General features: G+C 36.0%; 1 protein-coding gene across 1 annotated transcript in view; it reads left to right on the top strand.

Moving 5' to 3' along the window:
• Positions 1–15,609, top strand: part of RIMKLB (ribosomal modification protein rimK like family member B) — a 48,254-nt gene extending 32,645 nt beyond the window's left edge. Inside the window, exons 3-6 of the mRNA XM_029954977.1 lie at positions 6,423–6,653; positions 8,537–8,623; positions 9,147–9,350; positions 15,078–15,609. Of these exons, the coding sequence (XP_029810837.1) occupies positions 6,423–6,653; positions 8,537–8,623; positions 9,147–9,350; positions 15,078–15,541 (986 nt within the window). The 3' untranslated portion in view covers positions 15,542–15,609. The remainder of the gene's footprint in view (positions 1–6,422; positions 6,654–8,536; positions 8,624–9,146; positions 9,351–15,077) is intronic.
• Positions 15,610–24,529: the final 8,920 nt, after the last annotated feature.

Genomic DNA, 24,529 nt, shown 5'->3' with positions numbered 1-24,529 from the left:
GGTGCCTGGTTGGCTCAGTCAGTTAAGTGTCTGACTTCAGCTCAAGTTATGATCTCACAGTCTGTGGGTTCGAGCCACTGTGGTGACAGCACAGGCCTTTAGCCTGCTTCAGATTCTGTCTCCCTCGCTCTCTGCCCCTCCCCCACTCACTCTCTCAAACTAATAAATAGACTAAAAAATTTTTAAAAATTATAAAACTCAATATCCCAGAAATCCTAAAGAATCCTTCTGGAACACTAGAAGATGGAAAATAAATTATTGCTAGTCAGCAAGTCAGTTGCCTGTTTGTTGTTTCCTGAGGACAAAAACACTAGTACTTATTTTTTCCTTATTAGAAAAGCTATTTTAATGTTTATTTATTTTGATAGAGAGAAAGAGAGACAGAGTGTGAACAGGGGCAGTGAAAGAGGGAGACACAGAATCCGAAGCATGCTCCAGGCTCTGAACTGTCAGCACAGAGCCTAACATGGGGCTTGAACCCACAAGAAAGATCATGACCTGAGCTGAAGCCAAATGTTTAACTGACTGAGCAACGTAGGCACCCCTCTTTTTTTTTAATTCTTATTTACTTTTTGAGATAAAGTGAATGGGGGAGCGGCAAAGAGAGAGGGAGAGGGAGAATCCTAAGCAGGCTTCATGCTGTCCATGCAGAGCCTGTCGTGGGGCTCTATCTGACAAACTGAGATCATAACCTGAGCCGAAATCAGAGTCAGATGCTTAACTGACTGAGCCACCCAGGTGCCTCACCCAGTACTTATTCTTAACAGTGTAACTCTACTTTCAGAGAGCACATATTTACAGTAGGGTTACATGAGAGATTCTCCAACTAATTATTGTCAAGGAGATTGTTAATATCCCAAAGGAATCTCTCAAATTGAAGAATATTTGGCCCATACCATCTTCCCACTCTGATGTAACACCAGCAACAGACTTTTAATATGCAATACTTTTTTTTTTTTAATGTTTTTGTTTATTTTTTTGAGAGAGAGAGAGAGAGCGAGAGACAGCACGAACAGGGGAGGGTCAGAGAGGGATACACAGAATCTGAAACAGGTTCCAGGCTCTGAGCTACAGTTCAGTACAGAGACTGACTCGGGGCTCGAACCCACAAACCATGAGATTATGACCTGAGCCGAAGCCGGATGCTTAACCGACTGAGCCACCCAGGTGCCCCTGTAATACATTTTTTAAATCATTGTATTTTTCACCATGATAAGTGTACTTTTTAATCCTCATTCTGTTTCCCCCATCCCTCCCCTCCTGTCCTCCCTTCTGTTAACCATCAGTTTGTTCTTCATAGTTGAGTCTTTTTTTTTTATCTTTGTTTTATTTCTTAAATTTCACATGAGTGAGATCATGTGGTATTAACTTTCTCAGACTGACTTCTTTCACTTACCATACTATTCTCTAGCTCCATCCATGTCATTGCAGATAGCAAGATTTCATTCTTTTTTGTTTATGTCTGAATAATATATTGTGTGCATATACCACATTATTTCTATCTGCTCATCAGCTGATGGATACTGTGACCACTTCCACATTGTCTGGCTATTGTAAATAATGCCATATGTAATGTAAATGTAAATGTGCCATATGTAATGTAAATATGCCATAATGTAAATAAATGTAGGGATGTATGTATTGCTTTGCGTTAGTGTTTTTTATTTTTTGGGTAAGTACCAAGTAGTGCAGTTACTGGATCTTTTGATAGTTCTTTTCATAGGAACCTCCATACTGTGTCCACAGTAGCTACACCAGTCTGCATTCCCACCAACAGTACAAGAGGGTTCCTATTTCCTCCACATATTCACCAAAACTTGTTTCTATATAATGCATTGATCTTTAAACTATAGGAACAAACATTGTTCTCATACCTCATTGTTACACTAAGGTTAACTTACTTTTGATTGTTAATGCTTGATCATATACTTAATCTAAAATGTGAGAGGCGCCTGGGTGGCTCCAGTCGGTTAAGGGATCTGACTTCTGCCCCCGTCATGATCTCATGGCTAGTGGATTCGAGCCCCACATTGGGCTCTATACTGACAGCTAGATCAGAGCCTGGGGCCTGTCTTCAGATTCTGTGTCTCCCTCTCTCTCTGACCCTCCCTTGCTCACACTATCTATCTCTCTCAAAAATAAAACATTTAAAAATTTATAAAATAAAAGTGAAATCTATAACATTTGTTTTAAAATCTTCACCCCTGTACAAAATGTAATTAGATGAACAGTTTCACAAGTTTAGGTTTAATATGAGTAAAAAAAGGCAGTATAAATATGAGAATGTAGAGTTGCAAACAAAGCTGAGTGGTAGTAGTAGTACATTCAACTGGACTACCTGTTTTCACAACCAGTATAATAGAATTGGGAAAATTCTGTATACATTTATTTGCATGTATATACTGAATAACGGGAATCTAACGTTCAAAGAATCATTTATTATTTCAGTTTTATGAGCTCTACGTCAAAGATAATAGTAGCATTTACTAGGAGTGCCCAAGAGATCAGGAACACTGAAGGCATAATTGAGAGAGATGTTGCTTTGCTGTTTTGGTCTTAAAATGCATCTGTACCTGCTCCTCTTTCTAGCCTTGGTTCACCTTCTGCTTGTATAAAATAACTAAGTGTTTTCCTTCAGGAGGTATCGAATCTCTTTCCATCCTCCTACACCCATATAGTGCAGTATGTAGATCTGACTGTACTTTGGGGAAAGCACTCCCGTACTCCCAATTTCCAGTGGAAACAGGGTAGGTGGTTTCTACTGGTGATGGTGAACTACGATTGGGACATTTCCTTGACTTTTTTTTTTTTATCATCTTTCTTAAAAGGTACAAAAACTTGTCTCCAGTTTAGGGCAATGAGAAGAAAATGTAATAATGGTTAAATTTTCTCTTGACAGTTGACAGTATCTCTTTCCTGATTAAACTTCTCAAAACTCAGTCTTCTTGTTACTTCTGTTTTATTTAATGAATTTGATCATTCCTGTTAATACTGACCTTTCTTATTTTTCACAATACTACTTAAACCTAGATTTTTCTTTTATTTGGCTGATTTTCCCTCAGGTTTTTAGTTCCTTTTCCGTCTCTTATTGAGACTCATCAAATCTTGTTCTTAGGTTTCTCCATTTCTTCCTTTTATTTTTTTCTGTCTATATAACCCTGTTTCTTTAGGTATTATGTCTTGGGCAGATTCCAATAAGCAGACAAATAAGTAAGCACACACATATGTACACACACTCCATATTATATGAATTATGTGTACATATTTATGTACAGTTTCAATCCATAGTTCAGTTATTACAGAGTAGTTCCACTTTGATGTCTCATATTATGATAATTCTTTTATATCTAGATCCAAATGCAGCAGCATCTGCCCTCAAATGGCTTTGCTTTACAATTTCCTCATTCTCCATATCCTAGTATAAAAGCTTTTAACCCCCAATCTGGTCAATAGGTTTTATCCGAATTACAAAACAATGGCCTTAAGATTTGCCTGTAGAGGCAAGTCATTGCAAAAGGGTAAAAAATGAGGAAGTGTGGGATTGCAGAAAGCTGACTGCTGCTGATCTGAAGATATCTTTAGCAGCACCGTGAATGACTGTGAGAGTACCTGAAGCCACTGGCAGTTCCTCACATGTGCTGGTGACTGTATACCTATGGAGAATAATGAGTCTACATCTTTTTCACCTTTGAAATTGCATATTATGTCTCTTTGTGATAGATTCTCAAGATGGAATCCTGCTGGTAAGGGATTATAGGAGACGCTTCTTGATCCTGCAATACAGGAGGGATTAAAAGATAGGGATGGTGTAAAGTCTCAATAGGCAGTATGCAGCACATAACCTCAGTTCCCTTCATCAGAACAGATATAAACCCCTTAGCTCAGAATTTGTGGATCCAGCAGTTCCAGTTTTGAGTATTTCCCTGAAAGAAACAAAATTACCAGCTCAAAGATATATCTGCCCCAGTGCTTAATTGCAGCATTATTTATGATATAACATAGAAATAACCGAATTGTCCATTGATGGATGAATGAATAAAGAAAATGTGATATATATTTACATATATGTCAATATTATTCAGCCATTTAAAAAGAAAATCCTGCAGTTGTGGCATGGATAGATATTGTGGCTTTTATGCTAAGAGAAATAAGTCAGACAGAAATAAATACTGTTATGATCTTACTTAGTTGTAGAATCAAAAAAGACCGAACTCCTAGCTTCAAATCATAAAACAATTTTGTGGTTGCCAGAGTTGTCAGGGGACGATTGGGGAAATGGGAGATGGTGGTCAAAAGATACAAACTTCCACGTTATAGGATAAATCCTGGGGATGTAATGTGCAGCATGGTGACTATGGTTAACAATACTATATTGCACATTTGAAATTTGCTGAGAGACTAGATCATAACGGTTCTCCTCACAAGAAAACATTTGTAACTGTGAGGTGATGTTAACTTTATTGTGGTGATCATCTCTAAGTATTTTTCATAAATCATGTTGTACACCTAAATCTAATGCAGTGTTATATGCCAGTTATATATTAATAAAAAATTGTGGGTTTGCATGTTTGACACCTTAAATGACCAACCTTATCTTTTACATTTTGCCAATATGAATTGCAATTGAAGCCCATATTGTTCTTACTGCTCTTTTTCTCTGTGACTTTTCCAGCTCCCTTATATATGAAGCTTCCTTCTTCCTCTTTTCTTGAAACACACATTCCTAGGTCTTAAGCCCTAACTCAGCTGTTATGCACTGATTTCTCCTGTATTAGAACTTCCACCACATTTGAAATTATCTCTCCTACTAAAAAGGAATCTTCTCAAGAGTAAGGACCTTATCCACCTCATTTGCCAATCTAAATCTGACTTTTACAAAATAATCTGACACATACTAATTGCTTGATATTTATTAAGTGAGTGAATGTCTGAGTAAGATATTACTCATATGCATTATCTATAAGATATAATTCCAGTCAACCCGCTAAAAAGAAGGAAATAAAACTATATATGCACTGACTTAGAAAAATATCTCTGGTTTATATAAATTTAAGTGATGAGACAGTGACATAAAATATCTACTTTTTCTAAAAATTATCTCAGCACTTTTTCATACTTTGCAGTGGGGAAAATATATACTGTTAAGACTGAATATTTTATTTATTAAATGTTTATTTTCAAAAGAGAGAGAGAGAGAGAGAGCATGAGCGGGGGCATGGCAGAGAGAAACAGAGGCCTAGAATTTGAAGCAGGCTCCAGGCTCTAAGCTATCAGCACAGAGCCCAGTGCAGGGCTTGAACTCACAGTCTGTGAGATCATGATCTGAGCCAAAGTTGGACATTTAAACGAAGCCACCCAGGTGCCCCTGAAGAGCATATGCTATTTTTAAATGAAAACAAGTTTTTTTTTTTTTTTAAAGATTCTTTTTTATATTTAAGTAATCTCTACACCCAATATGGGGCTCAAACTCACAACTCCTAGGTAAAGTGTTACATGCTATAACAGGTGAGCCAGCCAGGCACCCCAAGGAAAATAGGTTTTAAGGATCGACTCATATAGATTCTTTGTTCCTTTATTATTTGTTTAAATAGAATGATGTATAAAATTCAAAAAAAAACTTCTTTTATTTATTTATTTTTAAGATTTTATGTATAAGCAATCTCCATACCCAATGTGGGGCTTGAAATCACAACCTCAGGATTGAGAGTTGCATGCTTTACCTAAAGACTCAGCTATACAGGTGCCCCAAAACTTTATTAAAAATATTTTTTTTATTATAAATGTCCTCACTGAAAAAAAATTAAAGAAGTTGGAAAATTGCATGGAGCAAAATGTAAAGTTTCCCATTCATAAGCAAAGACAACTTTCTTATTTCCTGGTTTATCTGAAATGAACACTTAATAATTAATACAGAATTATTTTTAGCTTATTTTAATTCTATTATAATTAGCATATAGTATTATATTAATTTCAGGTTACAGTATATTGATTCAACAATTCCATATATCAGATTTGATTTTTTTAAACACTGCAGTATGTATCTGGACATTTTTTACATCTATTAACATAGAGATTATGACATTCCTTTTAACTTTTATTAGTAAGTAAGCTCTACACCGAACATGGGGCTTGAACTCACCACCCTGAGATCAAAAATTGTATCTTCTTCTGACTTTTTTAGCTTTTTTAAAGGACTATGTAGTATTTTGTTGTATTGACACATAACATGATTTATTTAACCACTGTAGAAATTCTTTTCATTAAATTTTATTTTTTCTTATAAAGGAATATAATTTAAGGAGAAATGTCTCTCTGTTCTCGTGAAATCTGGTTTCATGGTATATTTAGTTTTGTGAGCCAAGGTCTAGTAATTTTGGTATGTTTCCTTTTAATGGTTTTGGCTTCTTTGGTGTATATTTCAGGTCTACGGATCAATGGAGAACTAATTACTGCCTACCCCCAGGTGGTGGTAGTGAGAGTACCCACCCCTTGGGTGCAGAGTGATAGTGACATCACTGTTTTGCGCCATCTAGAGAAGATGGGATGCCGGTTGATGAACCGACCTCAAGCCATCCTGAACTGTGTTAATAAGTTCTGGACATTTCAAGAGTTGGCTGGCCATGGTGTTCCTCTGCCAGATACTTTCTCTTATGGTAAGTTTGTTAATAAGCGTTTATAGTCTAAGTTTTACAACTCTAATAGTTTTGAAAGGCATACAAAATTAATAGGGTTATGTGATATAAGGAAATTTGTGAATATGAAGGAACTTCTTATGGAAGTAATTTTCAATGTAATTTTCAGTGCTAACAAACTGGGCCAGGAGAGTTGTGAATCATGAGTTAAGATTTAGTTTCATGATATTGGTAGAATGGATTTAGCTATTTTGGGCCCTCTAGGCCATAAGCTCACTCTTGTGATCTCAGTAATGCTGCTGTAGTATGAACGCTGCTATTAACAGTGCTTAAACAAATTACTCTGGTTGTGTTCCAATAAAACTTTATTGTTTAAAAAACGGCAGTAGGTTTTTTTCTTTTTTGGTTGGAGTTTGTTTTCTTATTTGTTAAGAAAATGACATTATAGTAAATATACTTTAAAACCAGTGCTTGTAAAACTGGTAAAAGTAAAGGATCCTTTTTCTTTTTTTTTTTAAGGATCACTATGCTGTAGATTAGTACTCTTATAAAAAATGATAAAAAATGTCTGAGAAATGCCAGATTGTTATAAAAGCTTCCAGTGTTTAGTCTTTTTGTATTTACCTGGTTAGATATCAATAGCAGAGAAGTCACAAACAGGCACAGGTTTTTGGACAACACTTTTGAGTAACGCTGCCATAAACGTTACTAAGCAATACTATGTTCATGTATTTCCTGGCTGTCCAGTTCTTTTAGATTAGAAAGGGTCAAATGTGCTATAAGCCATTGCAATTTTCCATAAAGACATATTTTCACTTCTCTGGCTGTGAGTCTTTTCCAAGCTCCGGCTAAGGTAAAGATATTTTTTCAAATAAATGTCCAGTAGTGTGCTTGGAGAGTTAATGAAGCTGTAAAAAGAAATCCCTATGCTTTTCTCACCATTAATATTTTCAAGAAGAGAACTCACTAAGTCTGTATGACATGTGTCAGTCAATACAGTTGTGTTTTTAGCAGTTGCACAGGAAGAGACAATATGAATAGTTTGAGAATTCTGTCAGATACTTTTGGAATATCATAGCTTATATCATGGGTCTACACTTTTGATTTCCAGAGAATGGAAAGGAGAAAAGTGTTAGCCTAATTTACAAATATTACCTATGTTCTAATGTTGACAGTTTAAAATTTGGGGACTGAATCATCCTAATTTCTCTAAGAAGTAAATAAATGTATGATACTGTAGTTGCTTAATGAACTTTTTCCTATTTTAATTTTTTTTAAATATCATCAGGCTGATATCATAATTCATTTTTGCTCTAATTTTTTTTTTACCAAATCATTTGTTCCTGGGCAGTAAAAACCGTAAAGAACAAAACCTAACTCATGGGTACTGAGTGGCTTAGAGTAGAAAGAACTCTGATTAATAATGGAGATAAGAAAAATAAATTTGTCTCTTTGAGAGGGATAGAACACACGTAGCATGTTTTCATTCTTGAGTGAGTCTTTTAAACAGACTCATTCTTTGGTTTCTTAATCTAAACAGGAAATTATACACTAAAGTAGGTCTTGGTGCTTCTGTTATTTGTGTACTGGAAGAATAAGGGATTAAAAATATGAAAAATTCTATAGAATTAAGAAAATTTGCTTTATTAACTGAAAGATAATTTCTTTGTTAGATATTAGAATATTTGTAATTTAAGATAACTTTCATCCATTTTAAAAGATGTTTTAAACTGATATTTAACTGTATTTTAAACTTTTATTTATTACTTCCTCTAAGAAAAACAAAATTTAGCCATTAGGTTCCTTATCTTCTACTCCTGTGTTGCTGACTCTAGCATAGATAACATCTACCACAAAACACCTCGGTTACTGTTCTCTTTAAATTTCTTTTTTATTCAAACCAGGTGGTCATGAAAATTTTGCTAAAATGATTGATGAAGCAGAAGTCCTGGAGTTTCCCATGGTAGTGAAGAATACACGAGGTCATAGAGGTGTGTATGAGTTGTTACTATGGTACATCATTTTGAAACTACTCGAGAATTAATAATGGTGATTATACAAAATAGAATTTTTTCTTAATCTGAACAATGCTCTTATTATTTTCTTTGTATTTCATCATGGTTATTGACTAGACAATAGTCTTATCAGTTGAAATGTATAGTTTTTTGGGGTGCTTTGCTGGCTTAGTCAGTTAAGCTGTTGACTTTGGCTCAGGTCATGATCTCATAGTTTGTGAGTTTGAGCCCTGTATCGAACTGTGTGCTGACATCTTGGAGCCTGCAGCCTGCAGCCTGCTTCAGTTTCTGCCTCTTCCTCTCTCTCACTGTCCCTTCCCTGCTCTCACTCTTTCTCTCTCTCAGAAATAAACAAACTATTAAAAAAATTAAACAGTAAATAAAGACTGTCACTTCCTTTGACATAAAAATTGACAAATAGAGTCCCAGGGTGCAGGTAACACATATCAACTCATAGTTTGATGACTTATGTGTATTTTTTATTCTTTTTCAATCATAGGCAAAGCTGTTTTCTTGGCTCGAGATAAGCACCATTTGGCTGATCTAAGCCATCTTATTCGCCATGAAGCTCCATACCTGTTCCAGAAGTATGTTAAAGAGTCTCATGGACGGGATGTGCGTGTCATTGTTGTGGGAGGCCGTGTGGTTGGCACCATGTTACGTTGTTCAACTGATGGAAGGATGCAGAGTAACTGCTCACTAGGTAAAAACAATGCATGTGTCTTTCTAGTATATATAATATTTTTACAAATTGTCCAGTGAGTGTTCATATAAAATTACAGATCTTTTTACTTAATAAGTTGAAAAATATTATCTTTCTCATGGAACTATGATCAGTAGACTTACCATGAATGTAATAAATATATTTTGAGTTGTTTTTCTAGTAGTAAAATTGGATTTCTCTGAATCATAAATTTTGAGAGCTCTTATTGTTGAAGTGCCTCAGAGTTTAGTCTGGATCTTTTTCTTTTCTGTTTATTTCACTTTTTTCCCCAACATTATGTTTGTTCAGGTGCAATACTTAAGATTTTTTAAATGTTCATTTATTTTTGACAGAGAGGGAGCATGAGCAGGGGAGGGGCAGAGAGAGGGAGACACAGAATTCAAAGCAGGTTCCAGTCTCCTTGCTGTCAGCACAGAGCCCACTGTGGGGCTCAAACTCACAAACTGCGAGATCATGACCTGAGCCGAAGTCAGATGCTTAACTGACTGAGCCACCCAGGTGCCTGTTTCACTTTGTAATAGCTCACTTTCTTATTCCTCTGATCTGGCTTGTAGATTTAAATATCATCTATACATTGTGATTTTCAAATTTATATCTCTAATTTAGGGTTTCTTTCTGAACTCCAGGTACATATAAATAACTGCCTACTCAGTATCTCCATGTAGTTGTCCAACAGACATTTTAATCTTTTCCAAAACTGAACTCCTTACCTAAGTCCCCCTCCCAATGGGGGGAGAGGGACAAAGAGAGATATATAGAGAGAATTTTAAGCAGGCTCCACACTTAGTGCAGTGCTTGATCCTTCAACCAGGAGATCATAACCTGAGCCCAGATCAAGAGTTGGATGCTCAGCCGTCAGAGCAACCCAGATGCTCCATGTTTAGGATGTTAAGCTACTGGAAATTGATTTCATTTTTAAGTGTGAGATAGAGATTGCATTTTTCTTTTTCCAAATGAATAACAACTAGCTTTCCTAGCTTTACTTATTGAAGAGTCTGTTTATTACTGATTTGTAATGCTGTCTTTCTTATGTATTGAATTTTCATAAATGCATTGGTCTGTTTCAGGGCCCTCTGGTTTGTTATATACTATTCATTACCTATAATAGTCTTAATTCCTCCAGCATTATGCCTCAGTATCTGATAGGACAAAAGCCTCTCTACTTTATTCATTCAAAATCGAATGACCTCATTATTCTATCCCCAGGGAGGCTTTTTTTTTTTTTTAGAGAAGCTTGATTTTTATTTTTCCAACTTATTTTTTTTTTAACTTTATTTGAGAAAGACAGAGATAGCACAGGTGGGGAAGGAGCAGAGAGAGAATCACAAGCAGGCTCCACACTGCCAGCACAGAGCCCGATGTGGGGGGCTTGAATTCACGAAACTTGTGAGATCATGACCTGAGCCAAAACCAGGAGTTAGACTGATCCACCCAGGCACCCCTGTTTTTCCAGCTTTATTGAGATACAATTGACATAAACATTGTGTATGTTTAAGATATACAACATAGTGGGGCATTTCAGTGGCTCAGTCAGTTAAGCGTCCAACTCCTGATTTTGGCTCAGGTCATGATCTCACGGTTTAGGAGTTTGAGCCCCAAGTCAGGCTCTGCCAGCAGAACCTGATTTGGATTCTTTCTCCCTCTCTGCCCCTCCTTCACTGAGGAGTGCACACAGGCTTGCTCTCTCTCAAAAGTAAACATTAAAAATATATATGATATATATAGCAAAGTGATTACCACAAAAAGGTTAGTTAACACATCTATTACTTCATATTTTGTGTGTGTGTGATTGGGTATATACGTGTGTGTGAGAGGGGTGAGAACTTTTATGAAAACCTGCTTTCCTAGGTGTGCCTTTGTGGCTCAGTTGTTTAAGCCTATGACTCTTGGTTTTTGATCAGGTCATGTTTGTTTGTTTTTAATTTTTAAAAATATTTATTTATTTGTGGGGGGCAGGTGGGAGAGAGGAAAGAAGGGAGAAAGAGAACCCTAGGCAGGCTTTGTGCTGTCAGCACAGAGCCCAATACACCAGGTTCTGTATCACGAACCCATGAGATTGTGACCTGAGCCAAAATCAGCAGTTGGGCACTTATCCGACAGAGCCACCCAGGTGCCCCTATCCATGTATTTTAATGGCTGATTAATAGTCCTGTGTGTGTGTGTATCTCACATTTTAAAAATATTTATTATTGAAGGATGATGGACATACTAGTTTTAAGTGTACAGCACAGTGATTGGTCACCATATGTTATTACAATAATACTATAATCTTTGTGCTATATTTTTCATTTTCATGACTTACATATTTTATAACTAGAAGATGTACCTCTTCATCCCCTTCACCTGTTTTAGCCCCTTCATCGTCTTCCTTCTGGCAACCAGATTGTTCAGAGGCTGTTTTTAATATGAATATTCTCGTATATTCAGTTTTAACAGTAATGGTAACTACCATCTCTTCAGTGCTGGTACAGTAGTAAGTGCTTTATGACTATTAACTTCTTTAGATAGTTAGTATTTCTGTTTTACAGATGAGGACAGCCCAAAATAGTTAAGCAACTTGCTCAAGATAACAGATCTAATAATGGTGCAGCCAGGATGCACATATACTGTTTAGCTCCAGAGTTGTCCTCTTAACTACTCTTCAATATGTTGACTTCCAAAATTGGAAAATTACATGGAAGCTTTGCAGATATCTTGATTTTTCAAGTACATGACATGAATTTAGCCATTTTTTAAAACTGTTAAATTCTTTGCCTCCATTTTCTTAATATTTTTAACAGTAATATGATTTCAGAGATGCCTAAGTAGCTCAGTTGGTTAAGCATCTGATTCTCTATATTAGTCCAGGTCATGATTTCAGGGTTCATGAATTCGAGCCCCACGTTGGACTCTGCTGACAGAGCAGAGCCTGCTTGGGGTTCTCTCACACTCTCTCTGCCCCTCCCACACTCATGTTCACTCACACACACTGTCTCAAAAACATAATTAAAAACTGTTACACAGTATCTAAGTTATGTGAAATTACATACATATATCTTAGATTATTGTGGTTATTCCTGGAAATCAGCTTTCAGGCTATTGTTTTTGAAAGACTGTTTTGTTTTTTTCCATAATGAATAGTTTAGTTGACTGTAAAACATTTCATTGATTTTTTTTTTGTTGTTAAGATTTTCTTTTTTGTGGTGTGCCTGGGTACCTCAGTCATTCAGGTGTCCAACTTCAGCACAGGGAATGATCGCACAGTTCCAGAGTTTGAAAGGGTTCTGTGCTGACAGCGTGGAGCCTGGAGCCTGGAGCCTTTTTCGGATTCTGTATCTCCTTCTCTCTCTGCCCCTCCCCCACTCTTAGTCTCTTTCTCTCCCTCTCTCTCAAAAAAGTACATAAACATTTAGATTTTATTTGTTTATTTTTTTAAGTAATTTCTGCACCCAATATCATCACACTTGAATTCACAACCCCGAGATCAAGAGTCACATGCTCTGCCAACTGAGCCAGCCAAGCACCCCATTTTTTTAAAGTTTCTTGATCATTTTTGTGTCGCCTCAGTGGCTCAGTTGGTTAAGTGTCTCTCTTTTTTGTTGTTTTTTTAATTAATTTATTTTCGAGAGAGACACAGTGTTAATGAGGGAGGGGCAGAGAGAGAGAAGGAGTGACAGAACCCAAGGCAGGCTCCAGGCTCTGAGCTGTTAGCACAGAGCCCACCCAGCACAGGGCTCGAACTCACAAAGCCTAAGTTCGTGACCTGAGCCGAAGCAGATGCTTAACCGACTAAGCTACCGAGGGGCCCCAAGCGCCTAACTTTTGATTCCAGCTTAGGTCATGATCTTATGGTTCATGAGATGGAGTCCCTAGTCACCCTCTGCACTAACAGTGTGGAGCCTACTTGGGATTTCCTTTCTCCCTATCTCTCTGCCTGTCCCTTGCTCATGTATTTGCTCTCACTCTCTCTCCCTCAGAATAAATGAAAAAACTTAAAAAAAGAAAAAAAACCAAACAACTCCTTGATCATTTTTGATCAAGGTTATGTAACACTTTGGTTTTATTTGATGTATTGGAATTTTCAGTCTTTTCTTTTGGCATTCTGTAGGTAAAGTAACATTGGAATAAAGGATAGCTAAACAAAACTCCACTTTGAACCCATCTGGTCCTAGTTCTTTTTGTAGTAGTAGCTTTTTTAAAAATCACCTTTCTGATCTCTTTCATAATAATAATTGACCTGTTTAAGTTTGCTTCTTCTTGGAGCAGTGTTGGTAATTTATCATTTGCTTAGAAATCTTCCATTTGTTTTAGGTATCAGACGTTTTTTTGCCAGTTTCATGAGATGATTGCTTGTGCTTATTTGAATCTCCTTTGTGGTGTTGTATTTGATATCATCCTTAATCTTGTAAAAGTAACATTTGGATTTTTTTTGGTCTTTTCTATTTTTTGTTCTATTCATTCAACTTTGTCTTTATTAAATCTCTCTTGCTAGTTTCTTATTTAACAAGTAATTTATTTAATTCAAAATAAAAGTTTTGGTGTGATTTTTATAGATGTTTTCATTTCTTTTTAATTTAGGGCATCAGTATTGCAATTTCTAAGTCCTTGATAAATCTTTTGGTTACTTAAATCATTCATTTCTAATTTCTGTTTTTCTTGGATTATTGTCAGAGAATGTTGCCTGGAGAAAGTGTTTTAACATTTATTAAGGTTCTTTTGTTTGTTTCTTGGGGCAAATGCATTATTGTTTATTGTATTTGATAAAGGGAAAATTGTGTATATGGGTATATACTATATTCAAGAGACATAAGGCTATGAAGTCAAGTTTGTTTTTACCTTTGTCCCCTCTTTGTCCATCCCTTTAGTTTTCAAAAATGTTTTCATTTAGTACAGCATAAAGTGCAGTTAAATTTTGTCTTTCAAATTTTTGTGGGGTTGTAAGGTAACATTAATTCCATCTCCACCCTTGTTCCCAAACTCAGTCTGGATGCTCGTCCATGGTTTTACATTCCATCATTCATGGTTAACTTCTCTTTCCCTATGTTCGCATCAGACACATATTTTCTACTATTATTTGAGAAGATAACTTTTCTCTGATACTTTCTTTTCTACTCTTCTCTGCCTTCATAAAAATATGAAGTTTGTGGAATACCTTCACCTCTATCCACCTTATTGCAAGTATGATAGGTTTCTGTGAAAGCTGACCACCATCGTCAGGAAAAAAATTACATGTCAAAAAAGTACTAACTCATCAACTCTTTGAGAGACTGGATTGGAGAGGGATTCTCTAATAAAGAAAGTTTAGATTCCAAAGTCCCAGTTTTACATTAGAATGGCTCTTTTGCTTTCACTAGTGATTTAAAATAGCGTGTTGTGAGGTTGAGCCCTGTGTAGGGCCTATTTAAGAGTCTCTCTCTCTGGGGCACCTGGGTGGCTTGGTCAGTTAAGTCGGACTTTGGTTCAGGTCGTAATCTCGAGGTTCATGGGTTCAAGCCCCGCGTCAGGCTCTGTGCTGACAGCTGAGAGCCTGGAGCCTGCTTCTGATTCTGTTTCCCCTTCTCTCTGCCCCTCCTCCACTCATGTCTGTCTCTGTCTCTCAAAAAAAAATTAAAAAACAAAAACAAAAAAAAACCCAAAACATTAAAACGGTGTGATAGAGGCCAGCCTTATTTTTACTCCAAAAATGTATCATTTTGATAACTTCTTTTGTTTCTTTTTTCTTGCCAGGTGGTGTGGGGATGATGTGCTCCTTGAGTGAACAAGGGAAGCAGCTAGCCATCCAGGTGTCTAATATCCTGGGGATGGATGTGTGTGGCATTGACCTACTGATGAAAGATGATGGCTCCTTCTGTGTCTGCGAGGCCAATGCAAATGTAGGTTTCATCGCCTTTGATAAGGCTTGTAATCTAGATGTAGCTGGTATCATAGCAGACTATGCTGCCTCCCTCCTGCCCTCTGGCCGGCTCACGCGGCGTATGTCCCTGCTCTCCGTGGTGTCCACGGCCAGTGAGACTAGTGAGCCGGAGCTGGGTCCCCCAGCCAGCACTGCTGTCGACAACATGAGCGCAAGTTCCAGCTCTGTTGACAGCGACCCTGAAAGCACGGAGCGAGAGCTGCTCACCAAGCTCCCAGGGGGCCTGTTCAACATGAACCAGCTGCTAGCCAATGAAATCAAACTCCTGGTGGAGTAACTCCACCGGTAAATAATTAACCAACAAAACCACTTTATTTTTCTTCTTTTCTCCCCCTCTTTCTTTCTTTCCTTTTTTTTTTTTTTTTTTTAAACCAACTTGCAATGCTGTTCATGGAAGGTACTCAGGAAGATGAGAGAAAATTGAGTAGGATTAGTTAGGAGAGAGGAAGAGGGAGATAGGTAGACCTCTGCTATTAAGATGTTACTGACTTTTGTTTAAGGATACTGCAGATAGGTGAAGAGGTGAGATACAGAAAAAAACGTCAGGCTCTTACAGTTAACCTTTTAAATTACTCAGAAATGTGTATGCTCTCAGGCCATGAAGAACACACAAATCTTTTTCCATGGTCCCTTGCTTTTGCTTTTGTATAGGTGCTACAAAATTTAGAATAGGATAACTTTACATCGTGTTGCAAAGATTTGTGATGGCCGAGGAAAATACCTAAATGATAGGAATTTTTTATACAAATCTGAAAATTTCGCCTTTACTTTAACTAGCAACTTTATTTTCCTAGCAACTTTATGTCCATAGTTTATGAAATCTTGAAGAGCTCTTTTATTGGGATTTATAATTTTTGTGTTTTGGTTTTTCCCTTAATTTGGGTGGGAGGGCAATACTAATATGACCCAATAAAGGTTTTTTTTTAATGACAAAATTGGCATTTTTGCATGATAAAAGGGCAATGAACAGTATTGCAATGTCTGATACACAAGATGACATTTACTCCAATGTAGATAAAATTACACTAGTTTAAAATACGTGCATTGACTTGTATTTGTTAGTGTTTTAATCTTTTTGAAAGATACATGCTCTGTTAATGTTGCAGTTTTTTTTTTTTTATACATGCTAGTCTAACATTTCCTGATCTATGCCTGCATCTTTAACAATGGCCAAAGTGAAGAAAGTGCTACCTTTTTTTGTTAACAAGACACTGACTTGAAACGTGCATTTAAAGCCTTTTATTTTTTCCTTTTTTCTTTTGGTGGTTCGGCATTTAAAGTATGTGGACAAGGAAAAATATTTTTGGAGGTCAAATCAAGGTTCTTTAGGTTCTTTAGTATAAAGCTGAAGTGATTTATAATACCAGCATTATATATTTGCATTTTTCACATTTTAGGAAGAAGTATATATGTGTGTGTGTGCACGCATGCATGTGTATGTGTTTTGCTTTTTGTTGACACCAATCAAAAAGGGTAGATTATAGAAAATGGAGCATGATGGGGAAACTGTTTTTACTTTAAAAAAAGATAAGTTGTTTTAATAACTATACTCCACTGGGGTAGAGGTACTCACTAAAGACATAAAGAAAATAGATGTTTCTTAGGCCTTTTTATGTATATGTATGTTGTTTGGTTTTTTCTTTGGTTCTAGACTGTTCAGTGTATGATTTAGTCAAGGCTATATGCTTTTCTATGCTTCTGGCTGTGCATTTTCTCCTATTACACGTAGGTTTGAGGGTGGGGTGGACTGCACATTTTTGTTTGGGGACTTAGCAATATTAAGTCTCTTATAGCCCAACTCTGAAGCCTTCAATACTGTACATTCTTTATATTCCTCTAATTTCTGAATATATAAAATGCCCAAAATGGCATATACGAGCCTTTAAAACAGGGGTAAATCTGAATAATGGGTTTGGAAGATGTGTTAAGAAATGGAGATGCTCCAGAGCTCAACGTAATTTTTTTAAGCAGCAAGTTCCATCTTACTACAATCCTCTGAAGCTTTTACCTGAGTCCTTTCTTGCCTCTTCAGTGCTTTTTTCCTTCAGATGGACCTTAAACATAATTTCTTGGACACTACTAGAGAGACTTCGAGGCAATAATAAAAAATCAGTATTAACCAGCTCTAACAGAGGTTTGATTGTGCTTGTGCAGTTTTTTCCCGTTTTAAAAAGGAATGTAATAAAATTTGTTTTTTTCCATAGAATTAAATAATATTAAAATTGAGTGAAGGGTTGATTGTTGAAAAATAGAATAGTACCTCTAATCTGTGCAGTGTCTCATTTCACCTCAGAAAAAGATAAGAGGATTTTCTAATTTACTTTAGTATACTCTAATCTCCTATAAAAGAATTTGACTTGCATAGAGTTATTGTGGGCCTTACATACATATATAAGTACCTCTGTCTCATTAACAAAAAGAAATACATGGTACTTCTTTCACTGAATGACCATAGAAGGATGCATAATATTTGGGATAGAAAAATAAATGAGGGAGAAAGAACTGCTTAATTAAGTCATTATTCATATGTTTGTGTAGAGACCATCTGGTTGTCACATAAATTATGACACAGTAAATAGTTACATATCACACGTATATAGATTTATGAATTTTATAACATAGAACACCCTCTCTATTTGAAAAACTCAGGGTTTGTGTTGGGTGGGATAAGGCACTAGGAAAAATATAGATACCCTTTAAAATTTGTTTTTCCAAACTAATCTATATTATAAGAATTATCTGAGATTATTTCACCTTTAATTTTATTCACTACTGATCTCTTGTGCATTCACACTATAGTAAAACATAGTTTTACCAACCTGTTTCTGGATCATACACTCATATGTTAGAAGGAAAAAGGTAGAAATGGTCATTTTAGACTTCACAAACATGGGTATCTTCTTGAACACATTGAAAAATTAAGGTAAAGAATATGAATAGATCATTGGAAGAACCCAAATGAAACATCCCAGATATTTAAGTGAAAGTTAAAATATATTTTCCTATTGTTTAACAACTTTGGTATTATCTTCATTGCTATTATGAGAGGTAAAAATGTATTTATTAAATATGTATAATCCTATGCTCAAATCTGAATTATTGTAAAATTGTGTACTGTTAAAATTGTAATTCTTAATTGTATTTTAAAAGTAATTATGATATTGTTTTTGTTACTTGTAATGAAAACTGGACTACACACACACACACACAAATATGAATTATTCTATTTAAAATTTTTAGTAGTTCTTTTTCTTTTTTTGGTGCCTAATAATTGGTTATTTCTGCTGGCTTTTACTCCACTGAACTTTGAAATCTTTCTGTATATGCTATCAATAAGAAAATATGCTGGAACATTAGAAAAATTCATCAAGAGACTTGGTTTCATCAAGCACTTTATCAGACTTTCGAGAAGGTATCGAAGGCATTGAAAGAAATAATTGACTTTCAAAATCATCTCTTCTTTTTCTCAAGAAGAATGGAAAAACAAATTCTCTTCATTCAGGGGTCTGGGGAGCTTAGAGACGTTGTGAAATCAAATCTTGTATTACATTTTTCACCTGGCTCACTCTTTTTGAGAAGGTTTATGGGCTATATGGCTGGTGAGACACGATCCCCTCCTAAGAAAATGTAGGTGCTCAGACAGGTAACCTCTGCTGCTACTGCTTTTATTTGTTTGTTTGTTTTTTTAATTTCATTTAAAATTTGTTTTTGTTGCATTAGGATATTTTAAAATGTAATATATTGCAGGATTTATAACCAGGTTCACTGCTTTCTTTCTTTCTTTTTTTCTTTAAAAAAAACAAAACAAAACAAAGTTTCATTTAAGATACATTTAGGCGCCTCTGAAGCTTGGATTTTGGAATGTTTCAGTAGTGGACAGAAATCTGCTGTTGGAATCTTCTAGTCTTCCAGGTTTAATTTGAAATGTTTTTAGTTTTGTTTTGGATTTTTGTGTGGTATTTTATTTACTTTATCAGTGCCCTTTTGCCATGCTGTTTTGGGGTGGCTGCCTAACTCTAGTGAAAATTCTTTCTATATTAATGAAAGTTTGATGTTTTAAATTCCTTAATGTTTTACATTTTTAAAAATTGTTTTTAAAGAAATATTCTAACTGCTTGCACTGTTACTGTTCTTTGCCAGCCTTTTCAGGAGCCAAAAAAACAAAAACAAACAAACAAAAAAATACCCAGAGAAAAAACTTTCCTTCTTCCCCCTTCCTGATGATGAGTGCGAAGTATTGAGAACTTTTGGGGTCAGTGCCCTTCTAAACTCCCCTTCCCCCAATAATGCAGCTGTATAATGAATGGTAAATGCAGCGGTTTGGACTCAGGCACAGCCCCAGCCTGCTTGCAGGTAATTTGACTCTCCTTTCTTTCCATCGAAAGGCTAACCTTAACTTTCTTTTTAAAAAATTTTATTTATGTACTTTAATGGCAACCATGGGTTTGGGGGAAGAAAATAAAACAAAAACAAACAAACAAAAAAAACCCCTCTTGTTTAAAAAAAAAAACAAAACAAAACACACATATCCTAACAAATAATTTGATTAAAGAAGAACTTTTGGGGGTAAAGTTTTGAGTTGGTTGGAATGAACTCAGGACTTTCTTTGGGGGGTGACTTTAGCCATTTAGATAACTCCATTCCTTGCATATATGTCTATAATTAAGTATTTTAGAGTGTGACTTTTTTGGCTTTGTTTTTGTTTTGGGTTTGTTTGTTTCTCCCATTGTGCTACTCTGGCTTAAGCTTTTTCAGGGGTTGGTGTTCCGAATACACAGTGAGCTCACAGTATAAAGACATCAATTAGGAGTTGCCAGGTATGGAAAACTAGAGTTTTGAAAAGGTAAAATTAGGTTCTAGGTTATATATATGGTAAAACCTCATCATAGTGTTGAGATGGTTTTAGTGCTTCTCTTTTGTGACATCATTATGAAAGTAAAAAAGGAATGATGAGACAAAGATAATAGAAAGCATTTCAGTTATTTTAGGAACAGTGTGATCTTACAACTCATTTAGCATTTTTAAGATGCTAGTTCTAACAAAGAAGCTAGATGTGAGCAGTTTGAGGTTATAATGGTTTAAACAATAAACATTTGAACAGATTGGAGGGCATTTCTGAAGCACAGATCATTAGGTACATTAACCAAGGCTATAAAACAAACTTAGTGGCACGAATAGGAATACACTTATCTATTTTAATAGCCTTCCCATTAGCTAATGTAGTATCCTGCTTCTCTGCCTATTCTAGTCCACCTACCCTTTCCTCCTTCCTCTTGTTTTTCCTAAAGTTTTAGTACTAATATGAGTTATTATCATTGGGAAAATCCTCTTTTACTAGACAGCAGGCAGGATGTTTTCAAGATATACTTCTGCATAATTTTAGTCTGTGGCTTTAGACATATCAGAAGAAGCTTTAAGTTCACCAGTTAGTTAGCTAATAGGAAAATCATGGCTTGTATCGCATTCTATAGCTGAAGGCATAAAATAAAACATCAACCTGTTTTGTGCTTCAGTTCATTCATAAGATAGAACCAGTCTCTCCCCTAAATATCTTAAGAGAAAAGTATTTATCTGTTGAACTGAAATTTACTAACAGAGGAATCTCAACTGCCTCCTACAGGAATTTATGATACATACTTAGACTTGTACCAGAGAACTTTGTTCTCTTGCTGTAAGAATGGCCAGCATTAGAATGTGTGGACTATGATTACATGGGACGTGGAGAGTTTAACAGTCTCCACTGTGCTGTCCCCATGAAGATCACTGACTTGTTAAGAACAATCTTGCTTTCAGATTTCACCATATATAAACGTATTAGCTGGGCCTTATATAGTGGATGTACCTGGCTGCTGTTGTGGGGTTTGGGAACATGAGGGGTGGGGTGAATTGTTGTTGTTTTAGGTTTCAGTCAGACAAACATCACTGTGCCCCAGTTCCCAGAAGCACAGCAGGCCTCTAGGAGCATCCGTGGGAACGGCGCAGTCCTGACATCACCAACTCTCCTGCTCAGGCTCATCCCATATACAGAGGTCAAAGGGTGGGGTTTGAGATCGGGGGAAGGAATGAGAAAGTAGAAACAATGTTGCTGCAATGCCACTGTTGACTAGCCTTTGGTGCTTATGTCTGTTTGTTTTATTTTTTATGTTGGCAAAACTATGTATTTTGGGGTAAAGGTAGTGGGAGGGTGGAACAAAAACAAGCCATAAATTACTGTTATTACTAGTTCATTATTGGATACTGTTCTTTAATAGCTAATACAGAATAAGCTTTTAACCTAGATCTTCAGTGACAAAAAGAATGGGAATAGAAATGAATTTCAGGAATTTAACAAGCAGAAAACATTTATGTGTTGTTAGTTTCCAGTTCTGCAACTGCTATGACATTTGTCACTCTGTCTCCCTTTTTTGCCCTAATTTTTTTGTGTATGTATACAGTTTAGGAAATGTGCCTTTGTGATTAGTCCTTTTAAAAGGACTTAATGAATTTATTACTCTTTTGCAAAAGATATATCCAGTGCTTATATGGGCATACAAATGCGACCCTATTTTAAATGTAGGTGGCGTATGTGTTCGTGTTTTAATGTATTCAGAGCCATTGGGCAATAAGCAGTCCAGAACATTGAAAACTCATGCAGGTAAAGCACCTAACACCTTTAGTTTCTAGAATCACTTTAAAAAACTCCTTTATTGCCGCATCTTCCACAATTCATTTGAAAGTTTCTGAACTTAAAATTTGTAGGAGTTGTAAACTACCTAGTTAAAATTTTAAGTTGCACACTTATACGATCATAGAGAGAGGTGAAGAAGTTAAGTGTAACCAAAGAAATGGCTCTTGACATGGCAGCTGCTGAGCATCTAAATCTTTCCACCAAAAAAGAATTCTCAGCTTAGCATGAATATTGATCATACTTGTTTGATTTTCTGTGATTGGGACTTTGTTGTTTTGACTTTGGTCGGGAGGTCGTGGGGGAAATAGTGAGGAAGCTTGTACACGTGAAAATATGAAATTTTAAAGGAACTTTTCAGTTTAATCTGAATAGTAAGCAAAAACTTTTTCTATATACCCTTCTGCTGCAGCAGAGAAATAAACTGGTAGGTGGCAGCAGAAGAAGGAATTCTTCAGATTGATGGCTTCTGAAAGAATCTGCATAGGACAAGAGATAGAACATAACATGTCAATTGAAGCAAAAGGGGAAAATAATGGAAACAGGACAAAAATTTTTGGATTTTTGACTCTGGTAAGTTACTTTCGACTAAGAATGTTTTTAGTGTGATAGTGGTGTTATATGCCATTGTATGTAATAAATGGCTCTGTAGATCTTTGCCTTAGGATAAATTTGGCCTAACTAGGGTACTATCATTTTGTACTTTTGTAAAAAATTAGCAGGGCGCCTGGGTGGTTCAGTCAGTTGAGTGTCTGACTCCTGATTTAGCTCAGGTCTTGATCTCACCATTTGTAAGATCGAGCTCTGCATCAGGTTCCTCGCTGACAGCCCAGAGCCTGCTTGGGATAGATCATCTTTCTGCCTCTCTCTCTGCCTTCCCCTGCTCACATACTCGCTCGCTCTCTCAAAAATAAATAGACATTAAAAAAGCAATGTGTAAAATTAGGGATCACTCTCCAGTACATTGATATATATGACCTTTTCCCTTGCTTTAGTGAGGTATAATTGACAAAATTGTAAGATATTTAAAGTGTACGATGTGATGATTTGATAGGTATATATACATTGTAAAATTCCCTCTCATCAAGTTATTAACACATCTATGTGAACCTTAATGAAGGCAAAAATCATGCGTCTCACAGTAAATCAGATTTTTAAAAAATCTGTAAATGTAAGGTAAGTGAAATTTACATTGTTAACCATTTTACAGAAATACAAGTCTGACCCCTTTTTAGTGGCACACTGGGAGGATAGCAATAAAAATATGTAACTTGAAAAACTTATGGGGTAAAAACGGTCTTTTCTTCAACTAGTTATCCCCTATCTTTCTAGTCCCATTTCCTAGTTATTGTGTCTGCCCATCAATTCCATTCTGTTCACTTTTCTTTCTGGCTTAACTGTCTCTATGCTCTTTCTTCCATTTTCTTTAGTTGTATTTCTGCCTCCCTGTCTTTGTAACTCTTCCTCCCTCACCTCTGCCTCCCTGTATGCCTATTCCTTTCATTCATTCCCTCAGAATTTTACATATCCAGTTGTTGCCATTTTTCATCTCTGCCCATCTGCTTTTCTGTATATGTGTGTCTCCCCCATTTCATTTGTATTCTCTGTGTCTGTAGAATACAATTTGTATTGTCTGCATCTGTAGAAAGACAGCTTTCTTTTCTTTGCATCAATAATTGCCCCAAGGGGATGCCTGGGTGGCTCAGCCTGTTGAGTGTCTGAATTCGCTCATGTCATGATCTCACAATTTGTGAATTCGAGCCCTCAGTTGGGCTCTGTGCTGACAGCTAGCTCAGAGCCTGGAGCCTGCTTCAGATTCTATAACTCCCTCTCTTTGACCCTCCCCTGCTCGCGCTGTCTCTCTCTGTCTCTCAAAAATAAATTAAAAAAAAACCAAAAAAACTGCCCTAAGACATGTTAATCAGAGTATCAACATTGTGATTATTTTAGAAGTTTGTAAGGCTGAATAGAAGAAATTGAGGTTTTTAAGTCCCAAGAGTTACTTTTAGAATCAAAGTTTATAATGAGATGCAGGTATCTTTACTCAGTTTCATGTTTATTTTAACTATAGTATCTTTATTGTTGCTGGAAACCAAGCTGTTTTATGATCATTTGGACAGAAGAAAAGTCCTGTGGTTCTTAATTTCATCTAGACTTTTAACTTTAAATTGACCTTGGTTTTTTAAAGACCTTCATTTTTTATAAAATTAGAAAATGAGCAGAACAGTCATTATTTTTAGACATTTACTAGAGAAGATAAAAATTGATATAATTGGCATATAACATTATATGTTATACTAGTGTTAGATGTACAACACAATGATTTGTTACTTATATATTGGGAAACGATCACCACAGTAAGTCTAGGTAACATGCATCACTGTACATAATTACAGAATTTTTGGGGGGATGAGGACTCTTAAGATCTACTCTCAGCAACTTTTAAATACGCAATTTTAGTACTTTATAACTAGAAAGAAAATAAATATGTAGTCTTTCAGGTAAAAGTTAAAAGCAATTGGGCTAAATCTTCTTTACTAAGATATACATGTGAACATTTTAGAAGTGTTACATAGCACACAAATAATTGTTTTCAAATCT

This window comes from Suricata suricatta, chromosome 10 (genome assembly GCF_006229205.1).
Source record: "Suricata suricatta isolate VVHF042 chromosome 10, meerkat_22Aug2017_6uvM2_HiC, whole genome shotgun sequence".
Taxonomy (NCBI): Eukaryota; Metazoa; Chordata; class Mammalia; order Carnivora; family Herpestidae; genus Suricata; species Suricata suricatta.
The sequence above is the reverse complement of the archived record's forward strand: the minus strand, read 5'-3'. Positions and strand labels throughout refer to the sequence as shown.